The sequence below is a fragment of the Melanaphis sacchari genome, unplaced genomic scaffold, assembly GCF_002803265.2.
Source record: "Melanaphis sacchari strain LSU unplaced genomic scaffold, SCAv2.0 Contig20_pilon_pilon, whole genome shotgun sequence".
NCBI classification, from domain to species: domain Eukaryota; kingdom Metazoa; phylum Arthropoda; class Insecta; order Hemiptera; family Aphididae; genus Melanaphis; species Melanaphis sacchari.
Genome location: NW_020271042.1, coordinates 2,539,625 through 2,561,922, shown reverse-complemented (window position 1 = coordinate 2,561,922; position 22,298 = coordinate 2,539,625). Strand labels below are relative to the sequence as shown.

The following is a 22,298-nucleotide window of genomic DNA, read 5'->3' as shown; positions in this document are numbered from 1 at the left end:
TAAATTTATAAAACATATAATAAAGCAAATAATTGATCGCTTTTTAAGATAAAATTAGACAATTTTTTTTTTTAAGCAATTATTTAATACTAACATTACTAACATTCATATTTATGAAGAATACATACAAATTAGGTAAGAACTTTTTTCCCAAAATATTTTATTTTCAAATAAAAAACATACATCATAAATAACTTATAATAGGACAATACAATAAAGCTCCTGTGTATTTAAAAATAAATATAATACATTTTAAGCAATAATTATGTAATAATTTATAAAAAATAATCATTGACATGTAAAGTAACATTGAACAGATTACAAATTTAGGCAATAATAATATTTAACATAAATAACAGAAGTATAATAGTAGCACCATAAAATGAATTCCTAATGAAAATAAAAAAAAGACTATAAACCAATAAATATGTAAATTTCTTTGTATATAAATTATATAAGTAGGTGTATTATTAACAAATAACTAGAATAATTCAAATAATTAATAACAAAAGTATAGTTTAAATCAATTCCTTAATGTCTTACAGTATATATGGAATGAACGCATATCTTTCTTTTGGGTACATTTTGAATTTTGATTGATACCACCAATGATTAAGCATTGCAGATTCACACTGATTACTCAATACCCAGAAAAAAATGTATGGCCAAATTTGACTTCCCCAAAGCATGATGTATATGGCCATATATATAAGCATTTCACAAAACAAATGAGGACAAGATATTTTGTCAAATAAACCACCAGTTGGAATTTTGTGTTCATATGTTATAATTTTTCCTTCTTTATTTGTTCTCAAATTAACCAAGTTTACATTTGCTAAATACTGTTGTTGAAAAGCCCACAAAAATATAATAGTTCCAATAATCAGTCTAATGTTTAAATCATTAATGAAGAAGTAAGGTAGATGATCAACAGAAAGTGAAGTAAAAGGTGATGGTGCTTCAGCTAATATGGCAGTTATACAACCAAAATAATGTATGTAGCCAATAGCATAATGAGAAATATTAATTTTAGAATTTGAAAAAATACTTAAATAATGAGTTTCATAAAAACGCTTCCAGCATTGGATTAGCATACAGAACATGGCAACAGTAGCAGCAGTTGCATTGTATGAAGTCCGTCGATTCTTAAGTGCTATCAAGTCCAGGAAATTTGTTATGAATTCAGGAACAGGCATTTTGAATACAAAAGCTAATATTACTAATACAAATCCAAGTGTTGACCAAATAGCAGCAAATACATAAAAATGTTTGAACCAATTTTTTGGTACTTCCAAATAGTTGACCAAGAAATGTTTCTTTTCACTTGAAAATTTACCATATCTGAACGTTTGCACTATAGATACTGGTAATTTAGATTCAATTAAATTAATTAGAACACTTAAGATGACAATTGAAAATGCCATAAAGGCAAAAATAACCTTTAAAAAAGAAACATCCATATTGATTGACCATAACACATACACTAAACCAAATAGGTTAAAATTCAAAAGAGAAAAGAGAAACTTCCCATAATTACATTTACAGTTAGCTCACGTTTTCACGTACGATATACAGTTATTTTAAAAAAATATTTATAAGTGGAAAAATTTGATAAAAATATCACCTGTTTTCTGCCTTTCACAAATATTGTGCACGTGTCCCTTGATTGTTCAAATCCTGTTAGATTACAAAATCACACAGATTAATTGCACAAAAAGCACGAAATACAATTAAAATTAACTAAAATACTATGAGAAAAAATTGCACCTGACGTAACAAATAAAAAATAAAAATTGTTTACGAAGTTTACTTTTAAAATATCTCCAAATACACTAAACAGTAAACAGTACAAACGTTAAACACTATAAAGTAATGACCACGGTCCACAGCAAATTAACTGATAAGATCTGCGGAACAGCGTAGTGTATTTAGTTGTTGATAACACTTGTTGTTTGGTTTTTTTTTTTATCAGTTTAATAATACATTCATTACTTGACTATAGTTTATAGCTGGTCTTTATTAGTATATATATATATATATACAGTATAAACTTAGATGAATATGGTAGGTAATAGTACCATAGAATTGCTTAAAATAAATGTTATAACCTGCTATGATTAAATTATTAAAATTTAAAAGTTGTTGATAAAACAGTATTTACAATGGAAAAATTATGTCTATAACAAATGATAACGTTTAACTTGTTATTATCACAGAATATATGAAAAAGTAGCTATATTAATTTACACTATTCTGTACTACCTATTTGTATTTATTAACAATTTATCCTTACTATATTATCATGGTTTTAGGTTTATCAAAGGATTAGACCAGTAAACAGTAAATACCTACGTAAGAAAAAAATGTTGAAAAAATGTTTGTACTTCGTTAAAATAATGTTTATTAATTTTATTGTTTTTTTACGATAACTATTTAGTGTGAACTGTAAAGTTAATCAAAACCAATCTATATTTTAATCGTGTGATATTCTTCTTGAAATTAACACTACTTACGCTTCCTTTTCAGGTAAATTACTCATTTTTATAAATTATTACCTAACATAACCCATATTAAATAGTAAATATCTTAGTACTATTCCTTATTTAAAAAGCAATAACTAATAATTAATTGGATATACAGTGATTCAGTAATTTATGTCTAGTATGATGACTGAAAATAATGTATAATACTATTGTGATTTTAATATATAATTTAAAGAGGTTAAATCCTTCCTACATGTTTACGTGTTATTATATGGTTATAATAATATACTGACTGGTTCAGTAATTATAATTTTTATTAATAGCTTCAAATATCAATCCTTTCATAAAAACAATTTAATTTTAAATATTTATTTTCATCTATTCAATTAAATTTATTTTTTATTATTAAAAAATATTTTACCATTAAATATTAAAATAATTATAGATTACAGCTTAAAATTTATTTTATTTCATTCGTATTTTTTATGTATAAACATTGTGTAATTCAATAGTAAATTAGGTACTAATAAGTAATGAATTTAAACTTTAAGACTTCTACTATTTGCATTTTTTTTTTATTTATTTAAATAGATATTATAGTTAAACAAGAAATCAAATAGAAACCCTATTCGTATTTGGAATACTGGGATCCAATATTATATTTAGTATCAACGGTTCAATGATTTTCTTTAATTATTCTGTTAAACAAACTAAGTTTCATAAAGACTTAATAAAAATATAGTTTAAAAATAATTAGATATATCAATTTTGTAGAAATATTTTCTACTCATTTTTGTGATAATCTTTGTACTTCTATCATTGTCAATGACAGTTTTTATATATTAAACTATTATTTTATTTTTTTTTAAATATTAGATCACATTATTATATGGAAGCAATATAATTATATAAAAACAAAATAAAATGTATAATATAAATAAATGTACCTAAAATAAAAATATACCTGAGAATATTCCACAATAAATTACAACAATTCAATTAAATTTGGTAATTTTCTATAAGCATTTTATTTTCCGAAATATCATTATATTTCTTTTAGATTATTTTTTAAAGTCATAACAGTTCTTTGCCTAGTAATAATTAATAACTAGGCTTTTGGACTTCTTGTATTTAAATGTTTTTTTTTTGTAGTAGTAGTAGTAGTAGTTCCAGAATATTCCAACTAAAATATATGTATTTTTTATGAAATAATCAAATTATATCGAATATTTAACTCAGATATGGAATCAAAGAGGATGGCAAAGAACATCTCCATTTATAGACTGTTGAATTCTAAGACCATTGTTTTAGAACAAAAAATAATTTTGAATATATTTGTAATGAAAAGTACAAGCTATCTTATCATTTTATAATAGCAATTTATTTTTTATATCATGTTTAATCATTATAAAAAAAAAAAAGAAAAATATTACAAATTGCAGCAATGATTATGTGATGTGTGTACATACAATTTTGATACACATTTTATTTAAGTGTAATAATAATTTCTTTATGTAAATTAAATTTAGTTAAAATTGCCATATTTTATTTTACTTAAACCGAAACAAATGTCTTTCGTATAAGCTTTATAATAAATATTGTATACCACTCTCCCTGAGTTAACCATCAGTTTCAACCCAATATTTTATCGTAACTAGTATATCACACCCAATGGTCAGCATTATTTTTTAACATACGTCTATAAGACAAAAATTAACTCAATATTAAAGTAAGAAAGATAACTAATCGACAAAATTATGATTTATTAGTGATAATAAATAACAAAAATTGTTATGAGGCAACAGGAAAGCAGTGAATTTATTTATTAATAATTAAATATTTTTAATAACCCTAAGAAAATAAGTTTAAAGCGAATTTAAGTAGTCAGTTAAATAATTAAGTTGATTATTTAATCATTTATCATAACAATAATTTTTCTACTATAGGAATATTTAGTAAAAGACAAAATGTTGACTTAAATTAAAGAAATTCGATTTTTAGACAATTGGTTGTCCTAAAACACTAGATATAACAGCTAGATACTATTTATCTAAACAATTATGGCTAGGTTAGAACATTACGTGTATGTTGCAAAAATTCCCAGGTAGTCACCCGTCTAAAAACTTGCAACCATATCACTCGTTCAATACTATTTCCTAAATTGTATTAAGTTAAATATTAAAAATTAATAATTTCAACAAAAATCATTTAGGTACTTGAAAATTATTGAAAACCATCAATATATTAGGTCACACAATTACAGAACTCTCTTTAAACAATTTTTAAAACCACAATTATTAAATAAATATTTTTGGTTATTTATGACAATCTTCAGCAGAATCTAAATAATAGATCATTATAGTTATTAATTAGTATTTTTCATACGTTTATGTCTATTAGTTATCAACCACTAGTAAATAGCTTAGAACTTAATATACTAAAATATTTCATACTTTGTGACATACAATACAAAAGTAAGAATCATGAGTAATATTAATTGTAATTATGGTAATGTAAAATTAAAAATAACTAAGAAAAAATATAACATAAAAAATAATGATGAATATTAATAACAAATAACTTACTTTTAATTATCATAGAAATTATATCAAATATCTGAAATATATTTTAGTATATTTTGTAAATTGTGTTAAAAATATTTGTACATTTTGTGTTATTTATTGTACTTTGAGACATTTTAATTTATCTGACAGCACACTGTTTGAGAAATACTGATGTAGACAACAGACATCTTTGACTGTAGTATTAACAATAAAACTAATGCAGTAACTACAAATATAATTATTGCTAATTAGTATTGGTACACATTGGTAAAATATTAAAAATAATATATTATAATTTATAAGTTTAGACTTAATCATAACACCCTCTCCGCCATAAGTGTGTTATAAATCCATTTCTAGTTTGATAATATTGCATATTTTGTGTTATTTTACTAAAAAGGCCTTACCTGTAAACACTATTATGACCATATTGTACCTACCACTCATATAATATTACAAAAATATGTATGAATCCTAAAAAATAAAGGTTGAGCTATTTTGAGTATTTTACCCTTCTCTAAAAATTCATCATATTTAAATTTTAAGCGTTAATACAAAATATTTTTCTTCTTCAATCTAAAATTATTTTGTACATGAAAAAAAAGAAAAAAATCGTTTGTTAAAAAATAAAAAAAAAATGGTAAAAATTGAATTATTGATAAGTTTAAAGACAAAATATATGTACTCAAATTGGTAATAACACTAATAAGTAATAATGTGTCAAATAAAATTGTAACTTATATAATATTATACATGTAAACATCATTATAATTTCTGTACCTTCAGCTTATTGTTATACTCAAAAAATATTATAACTAATTCAGTAGGTACAAATATAGTTATTTAAGCCATCTATATGTCAGATTTTAAAAATATTGTGATAAGTTTATTAACTTATAAATAAAGATCAAAAGATAAACTATAATATTAAAAAAAAATTCTTCTCATCATTATTAATTCACAAAAGTTGCCACTGTCTTAGAAAGGCATAAAATACTATTGTCTATTTATGTATTATAAACACAGAAATAGAGAAAATATCTCATACAAACTAATTTGAGCTGCACTAACATCAATATCTTGCACAATAAATGGTAAATACTAAAACTATGTAATTATTTATTAAAAAAATACTTAATTAGGTAACATGTTATGTGTTATAAGTGCAACTTAAATTTTTAAATTTATTAAAGATGCAGCTATACAACTATATTTATCAATAATTTTTGAGGTTTAATTGTTTCAAGGTTCCAGGTGGAGAAGCCTCTTGTACTTGTCGTAATTTCTTACATTTTGTGTGCTTTAAAGTGTCTTATTTATTTTTTACAACTTGTTAACTAATTTACTTACCTATTAATAATTTTAACAACCTCCTCAAAAATCAATTCACCAAACCGTTTCATTATTTAATTTTATATTGTACACAATATATAATATTAAATTTAAGAAATACATTATACAGGCATTTAATACTTGTGATAATCGTTGAAGCTACATTTTCTTTATTTTTAAACCCTAAACGTGTCATGAAGTATGAATCTTGATCAATATAATTATTTAAATTACTTATAGGTACACAGAAAATTATATTTATTAATTATCATAAAGAAAGTAATATAATTTCAAGATTTATTTTTATTTCAAAATCTTTAAGATTTTGTAAATAGTGTTAACAATAATATAATATAAATCATAATATTGACTTAATGTAGAACAATATAGAACAATAACTACATTTCGTCATCTAATCACAAATAGGTTTATTTTGATAATACATAATATACGTTTCTACCAATTTAACACTACCTAAGTAAGCTTACCGTCACTTAAGTAAGATAAGGATTAAATAATTTTTGTTTTTATGGTAAAATTTGACAAAATTGAATACACCTATCATCAACTATAATGAAAAACATATTTATTTATCACCAGTAGATCGTTTTCCACCCCATGGAAAAAAATCGGAACTTCTCCTCATACTTTTAATACCAGCGTATCGAATGCCTTTCTTTTCTTCTGGATCCCTTGACCAGTCTGAGAAAATAGTAAATAATGCATGAATTCCTTTGGTCATTTTATTTCTATAATTGTTTTTATCTTGTTTAATTCCATTAAGTTCTCTTTTATCCATTTGATGTTCAGGTATTTCTCCATTATCATAACCATCTAATTCATTTCTTTTTCCACCCCAACTTGAAAATGTTTGTTTAGGTCGACCGTGTTTATCCGAAGCTCGTTTTCCTCCCCAACTGGAAAATGCTGGACGTTTTCCGCCATATGGATAAGTGCTTTGTCTTTTTCCACCCCAACTGGAGAATACTGTCTTTTGTCGGCGTTTTTCTGGTAAATCCAATTTGTTTAGGTCAACTAGACTCGAGGATTTTTCCAGTAGATCACATATATCGGTGCTAGGTTCTACTTGGCATATATCAAACACTTCTTGTAAGGATATAATCTCATCTGACTTGATTTCTCGATTAGTGAGTTTCATTAAAACCAGCAACAACCAGGGTAAACCAATTTTTACCATACTGAAACATAGGTTGTATAAACAATTAATAAACATTTTGATAATCAAACAATCTTTTTAACGTTATTCAAGTATAGATATTTATTACATTTAAACTCTATTCATAAACATTTTAGATACTTCCGTTATATGCAGAGTAATTTTTTATCAGTGAACCTTCAATATCTTAAAAAAAATTAATGTTGATCTCTTGCAGATAATTTAAAGCCACATAAATACAAAACTTTTGAAAAAGATTATATTTTCTTATAGTTACTCACATTTTTAAATGATAGCAAACATTTTTAATTTCACATACTAAAGCCTTATATTTTTTTGAGAATTTATTTTGACAAATAAAAATTAAATTTTGTGAGAATATTTAATTTTAAATTTAAATGAATAGAGTGAAGTTGTATAGAGGTACCCCTACAAATATTGGTTCGCTATTCCACTAATTTAATCTTACTAATACCTAATTATAGTTAAAACAAATTGATTACTAATTTAAAATCCTATTTTTACAAGTCAATGTTTTCAAAAAAAATCTACATTGAAATATGTGATTAAAATTATATGTTTTAAAAAATAATAATAATTATAATGATAAAAAAGGAAAAAAGTGAGTATTGCTGTATTATACATTTGGTGTCTAGTGAATCATGTGTGTGTTAAATTTGAATTCAATGATATATTATTATAATATACGAAAAACGATTGTAAGCGATTTTCCTCCCTATAATAACACTAAGTTTATTTCGTAGTTTGTTTTTTATAAACGTATATAACTATTATATCCATTTATTTTACTTTTAGTAATACGGTTGATTGATATTTATTATTTCTTGGATTATGTCATATACAACTATTATAATAATATTATAAATTTAAACTATATCATATCAATTTATTTAACTCGAAATTTGATTTTATCATTCTGTAAATACCGTATTAGAGTTAAAAAAGATTCATATTACAAATATATAATATTTTAAAATAAATCAAAAATATCATTGTATATAGTTAAGTTAATAATTGTATAATATATGTAAAAGTTTGAAACTCTCGTCGTATACCTACATAAAATTTGATCGTGTAGTATGTTATCTACGTTTTGGTTGATGTCTAAGGAGAGTCTGAGACTGACACAGCAGGTATAGCCGTATAATTATAAACATCAATAATACACTCTACAGTCTACACTTTACACATATCATATGACTTTCAATTTGGCTCGTAAGTGGCGTGTACTTAAATTAATTATCATAAGTGAATTATTTTTTGTTATATTAAAATGGAATAATTTATTAACTTTTATAGACATGTTATTAATAATGACAAAACGTGTATCAATTAAAAAAAAAAATTGTAAAAAACTTACAATGCAAGTTCCAAAAGTTTTAAGTTTCTAAGAATATTGTTTTTAAATAATAACAAAATAATTAAATTCCTTTTTTTTTTTTTTTTTAATTAGTATTTTCATCCAAATTTGATCTTAAAATATTAAAATGTTAATAAAAATTAACTATCTTAGTATGTTATTTAATTTTACGATTTCAGTGTGAATTACTTTTAAGGAATACACTTAACACAGCGAATAATTTTTTATTAACATTTATAGAAAAAAAAAAACTAAAACTATTGAAAATTTGTCATGTCTATAAATAGTTCAAAAAAATTAAAAAATGTTTGAAAAATTTCTCATGTACCTATTGAAAATAATTATTTTACTGGTAAAATTTGAATCTTATAGCATTATAATTTATAAAAAATTTTAACTTGAAATACTCATTAAAAATGAATTTAGCTTTTTAATAAAAAAATTTTTCATATATACAAGTTGAAAAACCTTCATAAAAAAAATATCATGACAATAGACTTTCAACATTTTGTAACTTAGAAATAACCAACTTATGATGAGCATTATACTCATTTTTTAAGTAGGTATTCAACTATTCAACCAATAAATATTGGTAATAGATATTTTTCAAATTTAATCGTAAATAGAAAGTAATATAAACATTTAGTGAATATTCGTATTTTAAGTATTTATGGATACTATTTTTTCGAATTACACAAAAATAACAAAATCAATTTTGTGTAAATTCGTGGTTTTCCTTTATTTTTAATTTTTACTTATAACTTCATATCACGTAAAAGAAAAATATTTTTCAAAACATTGATGGGTATTGAGATAACAGTAATGATACACTTATAAAATATTCCATTAATATAAAAATGATCTTTTGATTGATCCAATGATTATTTTCAATAATTACGAATTATAAGCTTAAATTTTAATAGTATAATTATTGTCACTAATAGTTGAAAAGTAAAACAAAAACGATTTTTTTGGATAAATAAATAAATTTAACTGTAAGATTATTGCTTATTAAGTTAAAATTGTTTTTAATACAAATGCTAATAACAATTAAATTAATCATATTTTAAAAAATGACTTATTTATTGTTTAGCTATGTATCTATTATACCTAAATATGTTTATTATTTTATATCTATATGTTTATAATATATACGGATGCATACAATAATAACACGGATTTGTAAATGAGGGGATCTTTTTTATTCCCTCTGGTGTAGATTTAACAAGGAAGAATATTTTTCGTAGACATGTTTCACCTTTTTTGGTCATTGGAGACTATATTATATGGACAGGTAGTTAATTTTTTTACGTATCAAAAATTGATGAATGATTTAAAATTGAAAAATTGTTTTCTTACTTAACTCGTTAATTTTACAAAATATTGATTTATTCATGAACAAAAACAATACTGATTTGTGTCTATAATATAGTTATGTTTTTATTCAACTTATTTTTAGTTTATTTAAAATAAAAATTATACTTAATTAAATCGTCTTACAGTACATATGTAGATACAAATACTTAAAAATCAGTTTTAAGAAATGTGCAATATTTTATACTTAAATTAAAAAGTACATGGAATGCATATACATTAAATTATTTTTGTTTAGGAGTTATTAATATAAATATTTTTTTTCAAGTTTAATGTATATTTCAGTCATAGATCATTTTAAATTAAATTAAGATATTTTTTTAACAGCATAATTATTAATAAATAATAATATAATATTTTATTCTTTTAAGGTTTCCAAACATGAATTTAAAGCACTTTAAATTGTAGTTGTTTCCTTCCGTCTACCCATCCATGTATTAGTTAGCGTATTTATAAATATTTTAATACTACAGTTGAACAAATTAATATTTGCTAGAATTAAAAAATATCGAAATGTAAGCATTTATAATGCATATCAGTGAGTGATTAATTTACTTTTAATTTATAAATTATCAATATACATTTATCAACAAAAAAAAAAATAAATAATATGAATATACATTTTATTCAAATTAAGTTCTGGAACATTAGGACATGAATTCCTAAATCGGCAACACCCGAGAATTCAAGTTGAATTGATCATCCGAATAATACCTTACTGATAGTATACGTAACTTTTCATTTTGATGATAATATTGATAAGATTAGAAACATGTGATATAATTTGTTCTTACTTACTATAATAGCATATAAAACATTTAAAATATCACTAGTATCTTTATATTTTAAATTTTGAGTGGAGCAATGAATATATTGATTTTACAATGATGTGTTTTTTTATGTATACCTATAAACGAAATAAACAGTCGATAAAATGCTTCGATTCTCAACTTAAAAAGTAGTTTTGGATAGCAAATTGTATCTAGTTTTTACTTTAAAAATGTATAATATTTTATAAAATAATAATGAAAAACAAACAAAAAATTAAAAAAAAATGAAAAATACAAATTTTCTCGATAAACCGTTTTCAATTAAATTAATTCCTTATTTTACAATTCAAAAATGAATAACCGTTGATATCTGAAAATTGTCCTTAATTGTTATGTTTGTACTTTCTATATACGATATAATTTTCTAAATATTTTGATTCTTTTTGAACTGTTTACAGACAATAGAAATTTTTGAATTTATTTTATAAATGTTGATAAACAGTTTATGATTAAGTAAAGCTGCTTAAAAATTCAATACAAAGATTCTAATAAATGATTTATTTTCTAGTAAAAAAGAAATATTGAAAATTAAAAATTATAAATTGTTTATAGTTACTAAGATTTGAATATTAACTTCAAAATTCTTTTTACGTTTTGCAATCTATACTAAAATAAGATTTAATCAAAACTAATTTTTGAATTGTTTGAAGATCAAATTTTTATAACATAAAATATTAATTTGTATAACAAATATTTCTTTTCTAATAAATTATGTTTGATGTTGAAAATCAAAAACGAATATTCTTAAATATTCAAAATCTTCACTAAATGTTTATTCTATCATGTTTTATGTATCATATACGTAATTTCATAATATTTTGACTCTTAGCTATTACCTAAAAAGAAATATGTCGGTTAAAAATTATTTGCTGGGTTAAAATTCTTGAAAATTTAACACAATATTAGGCATATTTTAATTTTGTATCTATTTAAATTATAAATTACATAGGCGTATTTTTGTTTATATGCATTTGAAATTCAAATTTTTACAAAATTCATTAAAATCATTAAAATATTCAAACTACAAGTATTTTGTAGTAAAAAAAATGTATTAAATCTTCATTTTTTATAGTTAAGGTGTGAACATTTAATACAATGTTCATCATTATTAGTTCATATTGAAACTAATAATTCTAAAAATTAAAAATACTATATTTTTAAATATATATTTGTAGTTTAAATTGGGATAAAATTATGTTTGTTATGTATTTAATATGTATTATTTTGTGTAATGATTCAAAAACATTATTCGTGAGAACGTTTATGTATATTATTAATTTCACTAAATGCAATTCAATTTTCAAAGTATGTTAAAAATTTAGTTAAAAAATTATACCCCTGTAGTTAATTACAGTTACAAATTATTTTACAATAATTTAAAACTTATTTTACATTATACCTTTGACTAAGATACAAATACATAAGAATATTCTTTAATTACGATATTTAGGGAAGATAAAATATTATTGAGCATCATAGACAATTTTAATTATTTTTGTCTCACAATTAAAAATGTAAAATAAATAAGAATTAAATGCAAAATGCAAATATTGAACAAATGCAATTTTTAGTAGCAATTTTTTATGCTTTATGTCAGTATCTCATAATACTCTACTCATATATAACTCACGATATAACAAAATATTGAGATAAAATACAAATATCAATATAACAAACTTTTTTTTTCGGTCCCTTGAAATTCGTTATACAACGAATTGATTGTATTACCAAATGGCAAATTATAAAACTAAATTAAAACAAGGTTCATAAAAGTATAGAATATATTTAATTTAGATTACTGAACAGGAAATAGATAATCATAAACATTTTTTATCAAACTATAAATAAAATATTAATAAAATTAATTTTGGAATATAGATAATAATACCTATAGAAGTATAAAAAATATCTATGCTTTAATAAACCAAGTTTCGAAGAAAATTACGTATGCAATTATTCTATTATTAGCTTTTAGAATCATAAATGTATTGATTTTACAGTGTTCTATGATCACCATTAGAGTAAAAACAAAAATAATGGTTCAATTTTTGATTTTGATGGTGATTTTTGTGTGAAAAATGAATTTAGTTAATACTTGAGAGGTCAAAGGTAAAAAATACTTAATACTTTTAATAATAATTTGATTGCATATCTAACAGGCCTTTTTACCCAAAACAAATTTTTGACAAAATTGTTTTTGATATAATTCAAAAATTAATTATTGTTGATACTTGAAATTATCACCAAATGATTTTATCATTTCCTACTCATAATATAATTTTCTAAATATTTTAACTCTAAAGTATTTATAGATATTTAAAAATCTCAAATTTTTTTTTAAGTTTTTTTCTTTAAATTTTGATGAAAATTTATAGTTTAAAAGACTTACAATTGAATAATTGATTTCTCATTAGTTTTTTTTTTTTTTAAAGATATTAAAGATAAAGAGTCATATTTTTTTTTTTTATATGAACATTTTAAGTTAAAATTTTAAAAGAAAATTTATCAAAATATTAAAATTTGAAAATAATTTTGTAGTTGAAAATGTTTATAGCTTAAGCTTGAAAACTTAAAACAAAATTCCTCGTAAGTAGCTCATAGGCTCACAAAAAAATTTTTAGTTTATGTATTTATACATTTTTTCATAGATATTTTAATTCTAATATAGACAAAATTATATATTTAAACAAAGAATATTCTAAGTATAATAAAATTACATTTTAGTTATTTTTTTGTGATTTAAAATTATTATTTATGTGTATGTACATGAAACTTAATGCATATTTTTATATTTTATATAGTTATAACTTATAACTTATAATACACACAATGCAATATTTTCGGAAAAAATTAATCCAACCTACTATAGTACTAATTTTAAAGTTAATTATTTTAGTATAAATATAAATATATAATGAAATATACTTAATAATAGGTGTAACTGAGTCTTTGTTCAGAATCATTTTTCGTATCCAATGATTTATCATAGATAAATATATAATAATATTATTTCTACACAATTTATTATAATGATTGCATAGCATATCATGTTATTATTGCGTTTATCATTTTATATACTGTTGTTTATGTATAGCCGTATAAGTACTTTAAATATGTTGTATATCCTCAATTTTATCAGTAGGCACTAGATAATATTACTATGATCATCATGTCATTGCAAAGTTTATTTGAAGACTTCTACGGTCTTTGCAACGACTTGAATCAACTCATTTAATCAAAAACTTTGACAAAACCCATACCTATTAAATTTCTCGTTGAAATAATTAAACTATGAAAGATATTTATGTTTTAAAACAATACACTATTATTCTAGAACAAACCTATAATTATAAAGGCGTAAAAACAATCGCTTGTGTCGTTTTAAAATGAAAGATTGTTAATCAATTATTAGAATTATTAAAATAGAGTTAAAATATAGATAATATCTTTAATTTTAAAATACCACAATAACAAATTCTCTAGGCATTTTTGTTTTTTGTTTATTTAGTATATACATTTTTCGATTACCTGCATCACATTAGACTCGTATTAGATTCAATATTTATAAATTATTTAAAATAAATAATACGTATTGAACAGAGTAACGCAAATATTAAAGGTATTTAATTACTAAAGCAACTTAGCTTTTTTTATTTACGTAAGAATCATTAATTCTCTACAGATGTATTTTTAATTCAATAAAATATATTTATATAACAAAATATACTAGTATGTAGTATTGTATCTATATTAAAATGTAATTATGTTATTTGAGATATTTTATGTTTTCAGTTTAAAGTATAAATTGATATTTATTGAAAAACAAAATTACATTCAATTTTTCAGATAAATAATGGTCAATATTTTAAATAGGTAATTAACTAAATTCTAACACGTAGTAGCGTAATTAGGACATTTTAACCTTTATACAAGAGTTCTTAAGTGTTTTAAAAAATTATTTACTCAAGAATTTCAAAAGTAAGATGAATATGTTTTTCCTTAGATAATTATAAATAATTAAGTATTTTATAGTGATTTAATGACATTTATTAGTAAATAGCATGAAAACAGTAAAAATTAAGAAATTAATAAATAATTATATTTTTCAAAAACTATTAAAAAATTCTTAAATGGCTATTATTTGCTTCTATGATTTAATCTGTGCTCAATTTCTGAACTAACTTTTTATCTTTAAGTTTTACATGAAGGAATTACATTATTTTTACTGCTTACTTATTAAAGTATTAATTTGATAAAATAACATAATATAATCGAAAAATTTTAGCTTCACTACGTGTATAATCATTAAAACTTAAAATTTTATTTTATAATTTGATGAAATGTACAGAATTAAACTTACATATTTTTTATTTAAATATTAAATTTTAAATCTAAATCTGAATTAGAAATTACTTTAATTTTATAATGTTTGTTTGTGTACATATTAATTATTAGATATTTATAATATACTCTAATACGCAGTAGAAAGAAATCTTTGAAAAAAATGTCTTGACGATCATTATTTTACTTGAATAATAGCACCTTCTTAACTGCTTATCTAACTTTTATGTAAAATTATTCATAAGTTCAACCAAAAATCTAAATGTAATACTTTTTGATTAATCATACAGATACAAGAATCATAACTCATAATTAAATTTTCAATAACTACAACCTATTTATACTAAAAAAATAAAATAAATAATTTTACTATATAAATGGTACCACTATAACTTTATTATCTTTTAAAATTCAAGTACTTAATTGTAATGTTTTTTAAGTATAACACTCTTAAAAATGTATTTATTATTTTTTTTATATACCTACAGTCACTGTCCTTGTTATTATTTATATTTAAGAAGTTTATCAAACAATGAATTATCAATTATAAAACCTTATAAGCTTAAAAAAACAAAGTTAAGCATTAAAAATAAATAAATTTATGTTGTGTGTTAATATTTTATATAAACATAAATAAACATTTCGCTTTTATTTTACTTTTTCATATTTTGAACATAGAAATTATTGTTACTTTGATACTTTGATTCTGTTTTTACTCTAAACTTGAAAAATTTCAATCTTTTTTTGAAACCTACTATTAATAAAATAAATTTAAAATGTAATAAATATTTGTTTCCTATTCAATATAGGTTTAAATTATTTAAATTTAGATTTTATTAATTTGACGTCTAAAAAAGTTAAGTACCTTTTACATTCTTACGTAATAACTGATATTTTATGTAATAATTAAATGTAATATTATGTAGTAATTGGATTAATCTTATATTTTATAAGCTTTATTTGTTCGTCAAACAAATAATAAATAATTTAACACAAAATAAATTTATATAAATATTTTCTATAAATACGAATTTAAAATAATATTGTATCCGTACAGCTGGTATAGACGTACGAGCATAGTATATAAACTGTATTTCTTGGGTAATTGTTATTAACGCAATATAATTATGAATATATGAATATATATATAAATTTATCACATGCTATAGTAAATTGGTATCTTTTCTATTTTTTTTTTAACACAAAAATACTATTTATTAACCTATTGTGCTAAAGAATAATTCATTGCTATAGGCCGGTATATAAATTTAATATTTCATAAATTAAGTATTATTTTTGACTTATAACCAAATTTTCAATGATCTTAGGATAAATGTCTGTATTATTTCAGTCAAATAATTAGGTTTGAAAATCTTGCAATGAGAAAAAAAACTTGCAGAATTATTTATAAATAAGAATTCTAACGGATACTATTCTGAATTTATATTATATGTTTATTAATTGTATCTTACCTGTATTATTGCGCTGAAATCCTACGGCTACAGTTATCGTCACTACCAGATCAGCTTTTAAAAGGATATCAAGAGAGCGCTTAAAGATATATACTCCCCGAATGTGATGGGTGGCGCTTTATTTCTTTTGCAACAAGTAGGCGTGACGTATTGTCACACGTATTGGCATTTATTTTTATTGCAATGCACATACACACTCTTATATAATAATAAAAATATGGTAATATTGTTCTATATTGTTTAAGGTTTTTATATGATTATTATTATTTCTACGAGTTATTTTTGTATCATTTTATGAGTTCATACGCCGTTAAACTGTTCGAAAATAATAAATATATAATGTAGGTACACAGACTATTAATCTTAATGTTATTTGTTTCAAACGTGTTGGAGTTATTTTAGTTATGAAACAAGACAATTTTTGCTGATTTAGTATTTTAGCAAAATAATAACATTAAAACAAATTAATAAACCAATAAACATTTTATTTTAATTTATCATAGAAATTATAAATCACTACATGATAATTTATTGTCAAAAAGTAACAACGAGTTTTTATTTAATTTTGTTATCAGACTCGTCTCTATAACGATAATTTGAATTTGTTGATAGACTTGTAGCTGTCGGATGCTTCCAACTATTTCCTCTTCGTCCTCTTGTAACCCAGAAATAGTCATCGTCTCCTTCAGCTCGTCTATCGATTGTTAGCCACATTGGTTCATCGACGTAAAGTGGCTTTTCTAAATTTCCTTCAATAATAAATATCATCAATAGTTATAGGTTTTTTTTATGAATATTAATCGTATCCCTCCATATCATTTTAGAAAAGTTTTCAACTAAAATATATTGTATAACCATACATAATTTAAAATTTAACCTATAGTGATAAAAAGTTATAAAATTAATTAAAATTTACAAATTTTTAAGTACATGTTTATTGATATAAAATCGTGACTTGATTAAGTGATTTATTTAACAATCAAGTATATCTACACTAAAAAATTAATATTATTTTAATTATTATTATATCAACATTAGTGTTTTATATACTGAATTATTCTGCTAACAGTACCCCACAAAATAACTGTCCACGACTCCAATCATTTTAACTTCAAATAATTATAATATACAACTAATTAACTATACGTTCGATTTGTTTCGAAATTCTAATTAGGAATATGAAATAAAAAAATATAAGTTGGCAGTTGCATATCATTAAATAATAAAAAAATATTATTTTTTTAATAACTTTAAATTACTTGTGTAAAACAGAATTTCTTCATAAACGTTAATAATTTTCGGATATGATTTTGAGTTTTTATTATAAAAAAATGCCTTGTATACTCATACACAATACCTTCGTACACAGGCAAGGTTTAAGTAAATTTAAATTATTTATTTATTTTCTTTCGAAGATAATATTTGACCATTATTAAAATTGTATCCACTTTAATAGATATCATTTGTTTTCACATTAAATATGTCACCTACTTTTAATTCACAACTATAAATATCGTTTAAATAACAATAATTGTACAAAGTTATCACATTTGAAACTAAAACTATAAAATAAAATATTTTATTTCATAAAAAAAAAAAGTAACTCGTATAATATGAATATAATTTTGTTATTAGGATAAACCTAACTTTATGTTTAAATACATATTCATATACATTAATAACATTACCATTTAATGTATTCATGTTGTATTTCCTTTCCAAGTATTGTTTGAATTTGGGTTCCGGGCTATTTCTTCGACCTCTTGAAGGCCAAAAATTAGGATCGTCGTTTTCACCCAAAACTGCACTGATATCGGCTCTTGAAATTCTTGCATCGCCATTTATAAGCTGTAAAAATTACGAATTTAAATTTTTCAGCAAAAGTTTAAGTATTCACTACAGCGACATTTAGTGGTGTCACGTTTTAAAGCTTCAATAATACGTTTTGTCTTAGATCATATTTTATATACATAAGAGTCGGTTTTCACTTGTATCTATGTGTATGTATATCTAACTCCAGGAATTTGTGTTAGGAGTGTCAGAAAATGAAACAGTATTTTACGAATATGAAATTAAATTAAACATACGAGGTAATGTTATTAAAGCCTGGTTCCAAAACTTTATTATTTGAATTTCAGTCGTGTATTACATTTATAATATTTTTAAATTATTTAAATTATTCAAAAAAAAAAAATACTAACTGCTATTTTTCATATGTGTTTGAAAATGTAAAGCTATTAGCGTTAAAATTAGATTTAAAATTTCTTAAAATATTATTTTCTATGACTATAGTCTATAACCCATTTTTTATTTAATGACAATTTAGTATCAAATAAAAATAAATATAGAATTTAATATTTTTTTAAAAATTATTTTATCGAATTTTTAGAGATAAATTATCATTCCATAATCCATACACATAAATCAAACTTTTTTTTTTAAATAACATGTATGTATTTATTATAATTTTAATAAAAATGGCTACCATAAATTGTTAAATAATCAAAATATAATTATTATGACTTATGAGGTTTTAGATGCGCTAATCCAGAAATATTTATAAATACTTGTGTTCCTACAATTATAGTTTCATGATAAAAATTATTGAAAAAAAATCCATTTAATATTTGATTAACACGTCAATTGAAGTTGATTAAATTACAAACTATGATATTTTATTCTTACATAATATTTAGTATATAAGTTAGAAAATTGTTGCAAATACATTAAAAATTAAAATATTTATTTTTTTAATTGCCAATAAACTATTTTTCACTTAATCAAAAACCTGTAAAATTTAATTCAAAATTTTTTTATGAGTTATAAATAAAAAAAAAAAAGGGAACTTAAAACCTCAAAAAAATTTAAAAATAAATCGTAGTTAAAATTTTTATAAACTTCATCAAAATCACAAAAATTAGCAAATTATTTTCTAGTTAAAATTTCATAACAATTTTAATGTTTATACCTAAAATTTAAAATTGTATACAAGATTTTTTTATTTTTTTTTCAAGTAATATTCAAAAAAAAAATCAATCAAGAAATAACTACATTTTTTATGGATCCTTTGAAGTTCAACGTTTTACAACATTATACATCTATCTGTATAACAACTGTTGATACTTGAAATTTTTATCAAATTCTTATATGTTTGTTTTTTCCTATACATGATATAACTTTCTAAATATTTAATCTTTTTTTGACCTATTTATAGTCATTTGAAATTTGAAAATTGTATTTTCCTATTAATTACGATAAAAATTTATTCACTGAGTCGAAATTCTTTAAAATGTAATACAAAATATAAGTTAATTTTATATCTGTATAAAAATATTAAAAATACATAGGCTCAATTTTTTTTCATTTACATTTGAAACTTAATTGTTTACAAAATTCATCAAAATCACAAACATTTACTATAATTACAAGTATTTTGTTTTAAAAAAAATATAAAATTTTCAATTGTTGTAGTTAAGGTTCTAAAGATATAATATAATCAAAATTATTTTTATCGTCTAATTCAAGCAAAATTGCCTATTTTTATGATTAATAACGATATTAATTGTGTTTTTTTTTTTTTTATATATAATATAAAAGCATTATTTATGGAGACTTAAAACTTTTATGTATATTATGATTTTGACTATGTTCGATGAAATTTTTATAATACGTAGATGATTACTTATAAGGTATTATCAATTTATACTACGAATCTATTTACATTGTTGTTCGGTAAAGTAGTAAAACTCAAAAGTTATTAATAATTAAATATTAATATTGAAACAAATGCAATGCTTTCGGTAAAAATTAAATCAACCTTCGGTAATACATACTAATAATAAAATGAATGACCTTAATAGCTATATTATCATAAAACATATTAAATATACTCTAAAAGACGGTCTCCACTCAGAATTTTTTTTGTATACAATTATGTACCATTGAATTTAAATTAAAAACATTCATCACAAAAACCTATTCGACACCTACTATACATCAGAGCGATACCCACTTGCCAATTTTTTTAAATTCTTATTTCTTATATTTAAAAAAAATATAATTTATTCTAATTAATATTATATTAAAAAAATAATAGGTTTGTCTTGTATTTAAATCATTGTATTAAATTGAATCGTGTTTCTTTTTAATTTGAGTTTTTTATGGTTTACTCATTTGTCACAAAAAAAATATGTTTTACTATCTACCAAAAATCACTGTTTATACAAATAATAAAAAAAAAATTTAATATCAAACGATGTACCTGTACAAAATAGGCGACACTTATTAAGTATAACTTTGTTCTTGCGTCCATGAGCTCCATGACGTCCAATTCGAATGTCCATCTTTCCTTAGGAACTACGTGTATTTATAGACCTCACAACCTTTACATTATTATGTTTACATGTATCTTAGTTTGGACACACCAGGTGATCGCAATGATTAACTCTGGGATCGGTACCTACTCCCATTTTAATCTTGTTCATAGCGCTGTATACACACCCTTAGGTTATTATATTACACTACCCGATCCTTACAGTCAACCCTACCATTCATGAATTTCGATTATAGGGTCGACAAGGATTGTACAAGGCATATATAACTATATGTTATTTGATTATATGTCCAAATAAAATTTAAAAAAAATAAAAAAAAACCATATTACGTATTATATTTGTTTTCTCTCGAAATAACCTATTTTTCTTTTGTAGGTCCTTTAGGGAGCCTTTTCTGCGGCGTTTATCATTAACGTGTCACAATGGTGAGTAAAACAATACTTTTACTGTCTTGTAATTAATCTAACCTTGTTGTTAATCGCTGTCAGCCACATTTCTTGTAGATTATATAGATACTTAAGCGCATCTCAACATTGTAACTTAAGATATTTTAATGTCTGAAATAGTTATTGTAATGTTATAATAGGTATTGTTTGATATGTTTGATACAGAAATTCAAATTCTGCGGGGGTGGTGACTGCCCAGAATGGTTATTAGTTCAGATCAATGCACTTTCAAGAATGGTAAGAATACCTATGTTTGTTTTTTTTTTTATGCAACTGTACATAAAATTTCTACATAAAATGTATACCTTCATCCCAAATTTACCAAATTTATTAAGTAACCCTAATAAGATGATTTTATTATTAATATATTATTTGTCCATCTAAAAAGTACGCTATACATTTACAAAAGAAATGTTTAAATTTGTTTTAAAAATACGTAAGATTTGTATTATAAATGCAAATTAAATTTACTCATTACTTATTTATGCTTTAAATATTTTGTAGAAATATAGTTTTAAAATTTTAGTGTTGATTAATTCAATTTGAATTAAAATTCTTTTATTT

General features: G+C 22.1%; 5 protein-coding genes across 7 annotated transcripts in view; 1 reads left to right on the top strand and 4 right to left on the bottom strand.

Annotated features, from left to right (window-relative positions):
* The window catches only part of LOC112593601 (protein UXT homolog), a 67,980-nt gene extending 66,102 nt beyond the window's left edge, over positions 1–1,878 (bottom strand). For both annotated transcript variants that reach the window (XM_025338079.1, XM_025338078.1), the window contains exon 1: positions 1,625–1,878. The gene's annotated coding sequence lies outside the window, so the exon portion shown is untranslated. The remainder of the gene's footprint in view (positions 1–1,624) is intronic.
* Positions 226–1,628, bottom strand: LOC112593599 (polyprenol reductase). The gene has a single exon (XM_025338077.1). The coding sequence runs from the start codon at positions 1,458–1,460 to the stop codon at positions 540–542; it is 921 nt and encodes a 306-aa protein (XP_025193862.1). The 5' UTR covers positions 1,461–1,628; the 3' UTR covers positions 226–539.
* A 367-nt stretch (positions 1,879–2,245) lies between the features above and the next one.
* LOC112593741 (COMM domain-containing protein 4) overlaps positions 2,246–22,298 on the top strand; it is a 32,724-nt gene continuing 12,671 nt past the window's right edge. The window contains exons 1-4 of one of the 2 annotated variants that reach the window (XM_025338264.1): positions 2,246–2,352; positions 2,438–2,526; positions 21,664–21,713; positions 21,900–21,971. In XM_025338264.1, the coding sequence (XP_025194049.1) occupies positions 21,711–21,713; positions 21,900–21,971 (75 nt within the window). In that variant the 5' untranslated portion in view covers positions 2,246–2,352; positions 2,438–2,526; positions 21,664–21,710. Of the gene's footprint in view, positions 2,353–2,437; positions 2,527–21,663; positions 21,714–21,874; positions 21,972–22,298 lie in introns of both variants that reach the window. The other variant, XM_025338265.1, reaches the window with a different exon arrangement.
* Positions 6,721–17,031, bottom strand: LOC112593740. The gene is made up of 2 exons (XM_025338263.1): positions 16,955–17,031; positions 6,721–7,578 (listed from the first exon to the last, which is right to left on the bottom strand). The coding sequence occupies exon 2, from the start codon at positions 7,575–7,577 to the stop codon at positions 6,966–6,968; it is 612 nt and encodes a 203-aa protein (XP_025194048.1). The 5' UTR covers position 7,578; positions 16,955–17,031; the 3' UTR covers positions 6,721–6,965.
* Positions 17,494–21,279, bottom strand: LOC112593742. The gene is made up of 3 exons (XM_025338266.1): positions 21,216–21,279; positions 18,643–18,802; positions 17,494–17,703 (listed from the first exon to the last, which is right to left on the bottom strand). The coding sequence occupies exons 1-3, from the start codon at positions 21,273–21,275 to the stop codon at positions 17,510–17,512; spliced, it is 414 nt and encodes a 137-aa protein (XP_025194051.1). The 5' UTR covers positions 21,276–21,279; the 3' UTR covers positions 17,494–17,509.

What these genes read in the sequence shown, in the direction of transcription:
- LOC112593599 (XM_025338077.1), bottom strand. Translation starts at nt 1,460, where the DNA reads ATGGATGTTTCTTTTTTAAAGGTTATTTTTGCCTTTATGGCATTTTCA.
- LOC112593740 (XM_025338263.1), bottom strand. Translation starts at nt 7,577, where the DNA reads ATGGTAAAAATTGGTTTACCCTGGTTGTTGCTGGTTTTAATGAAACTC.
- LOC112593742 (XM_025338266.1), bottom strand. Translation starts at nt 21,275, where the DNA reads ATGGAGCTCATGGACGCAAGAACAAAGTTATACTTAATAAGTGTCGCC. An exon ending in GTGTCGCCTATTTTGTACAG is followed by an intron (nt 18,803 to 21,215) that starts GTACATCGTTTG and finishes TAATTTTTACAG; the next exon opens with CTTATAAATGGCGATGCAAG. An exon ending in CAACATGAATACATTAAATG is followed by an intron (nt 17,704 to 18,642) that starts GTAATGTTATTA and finishes TTATTATTGAAG; the next exon opens with GAAATTTAGAAAAGCCACTT.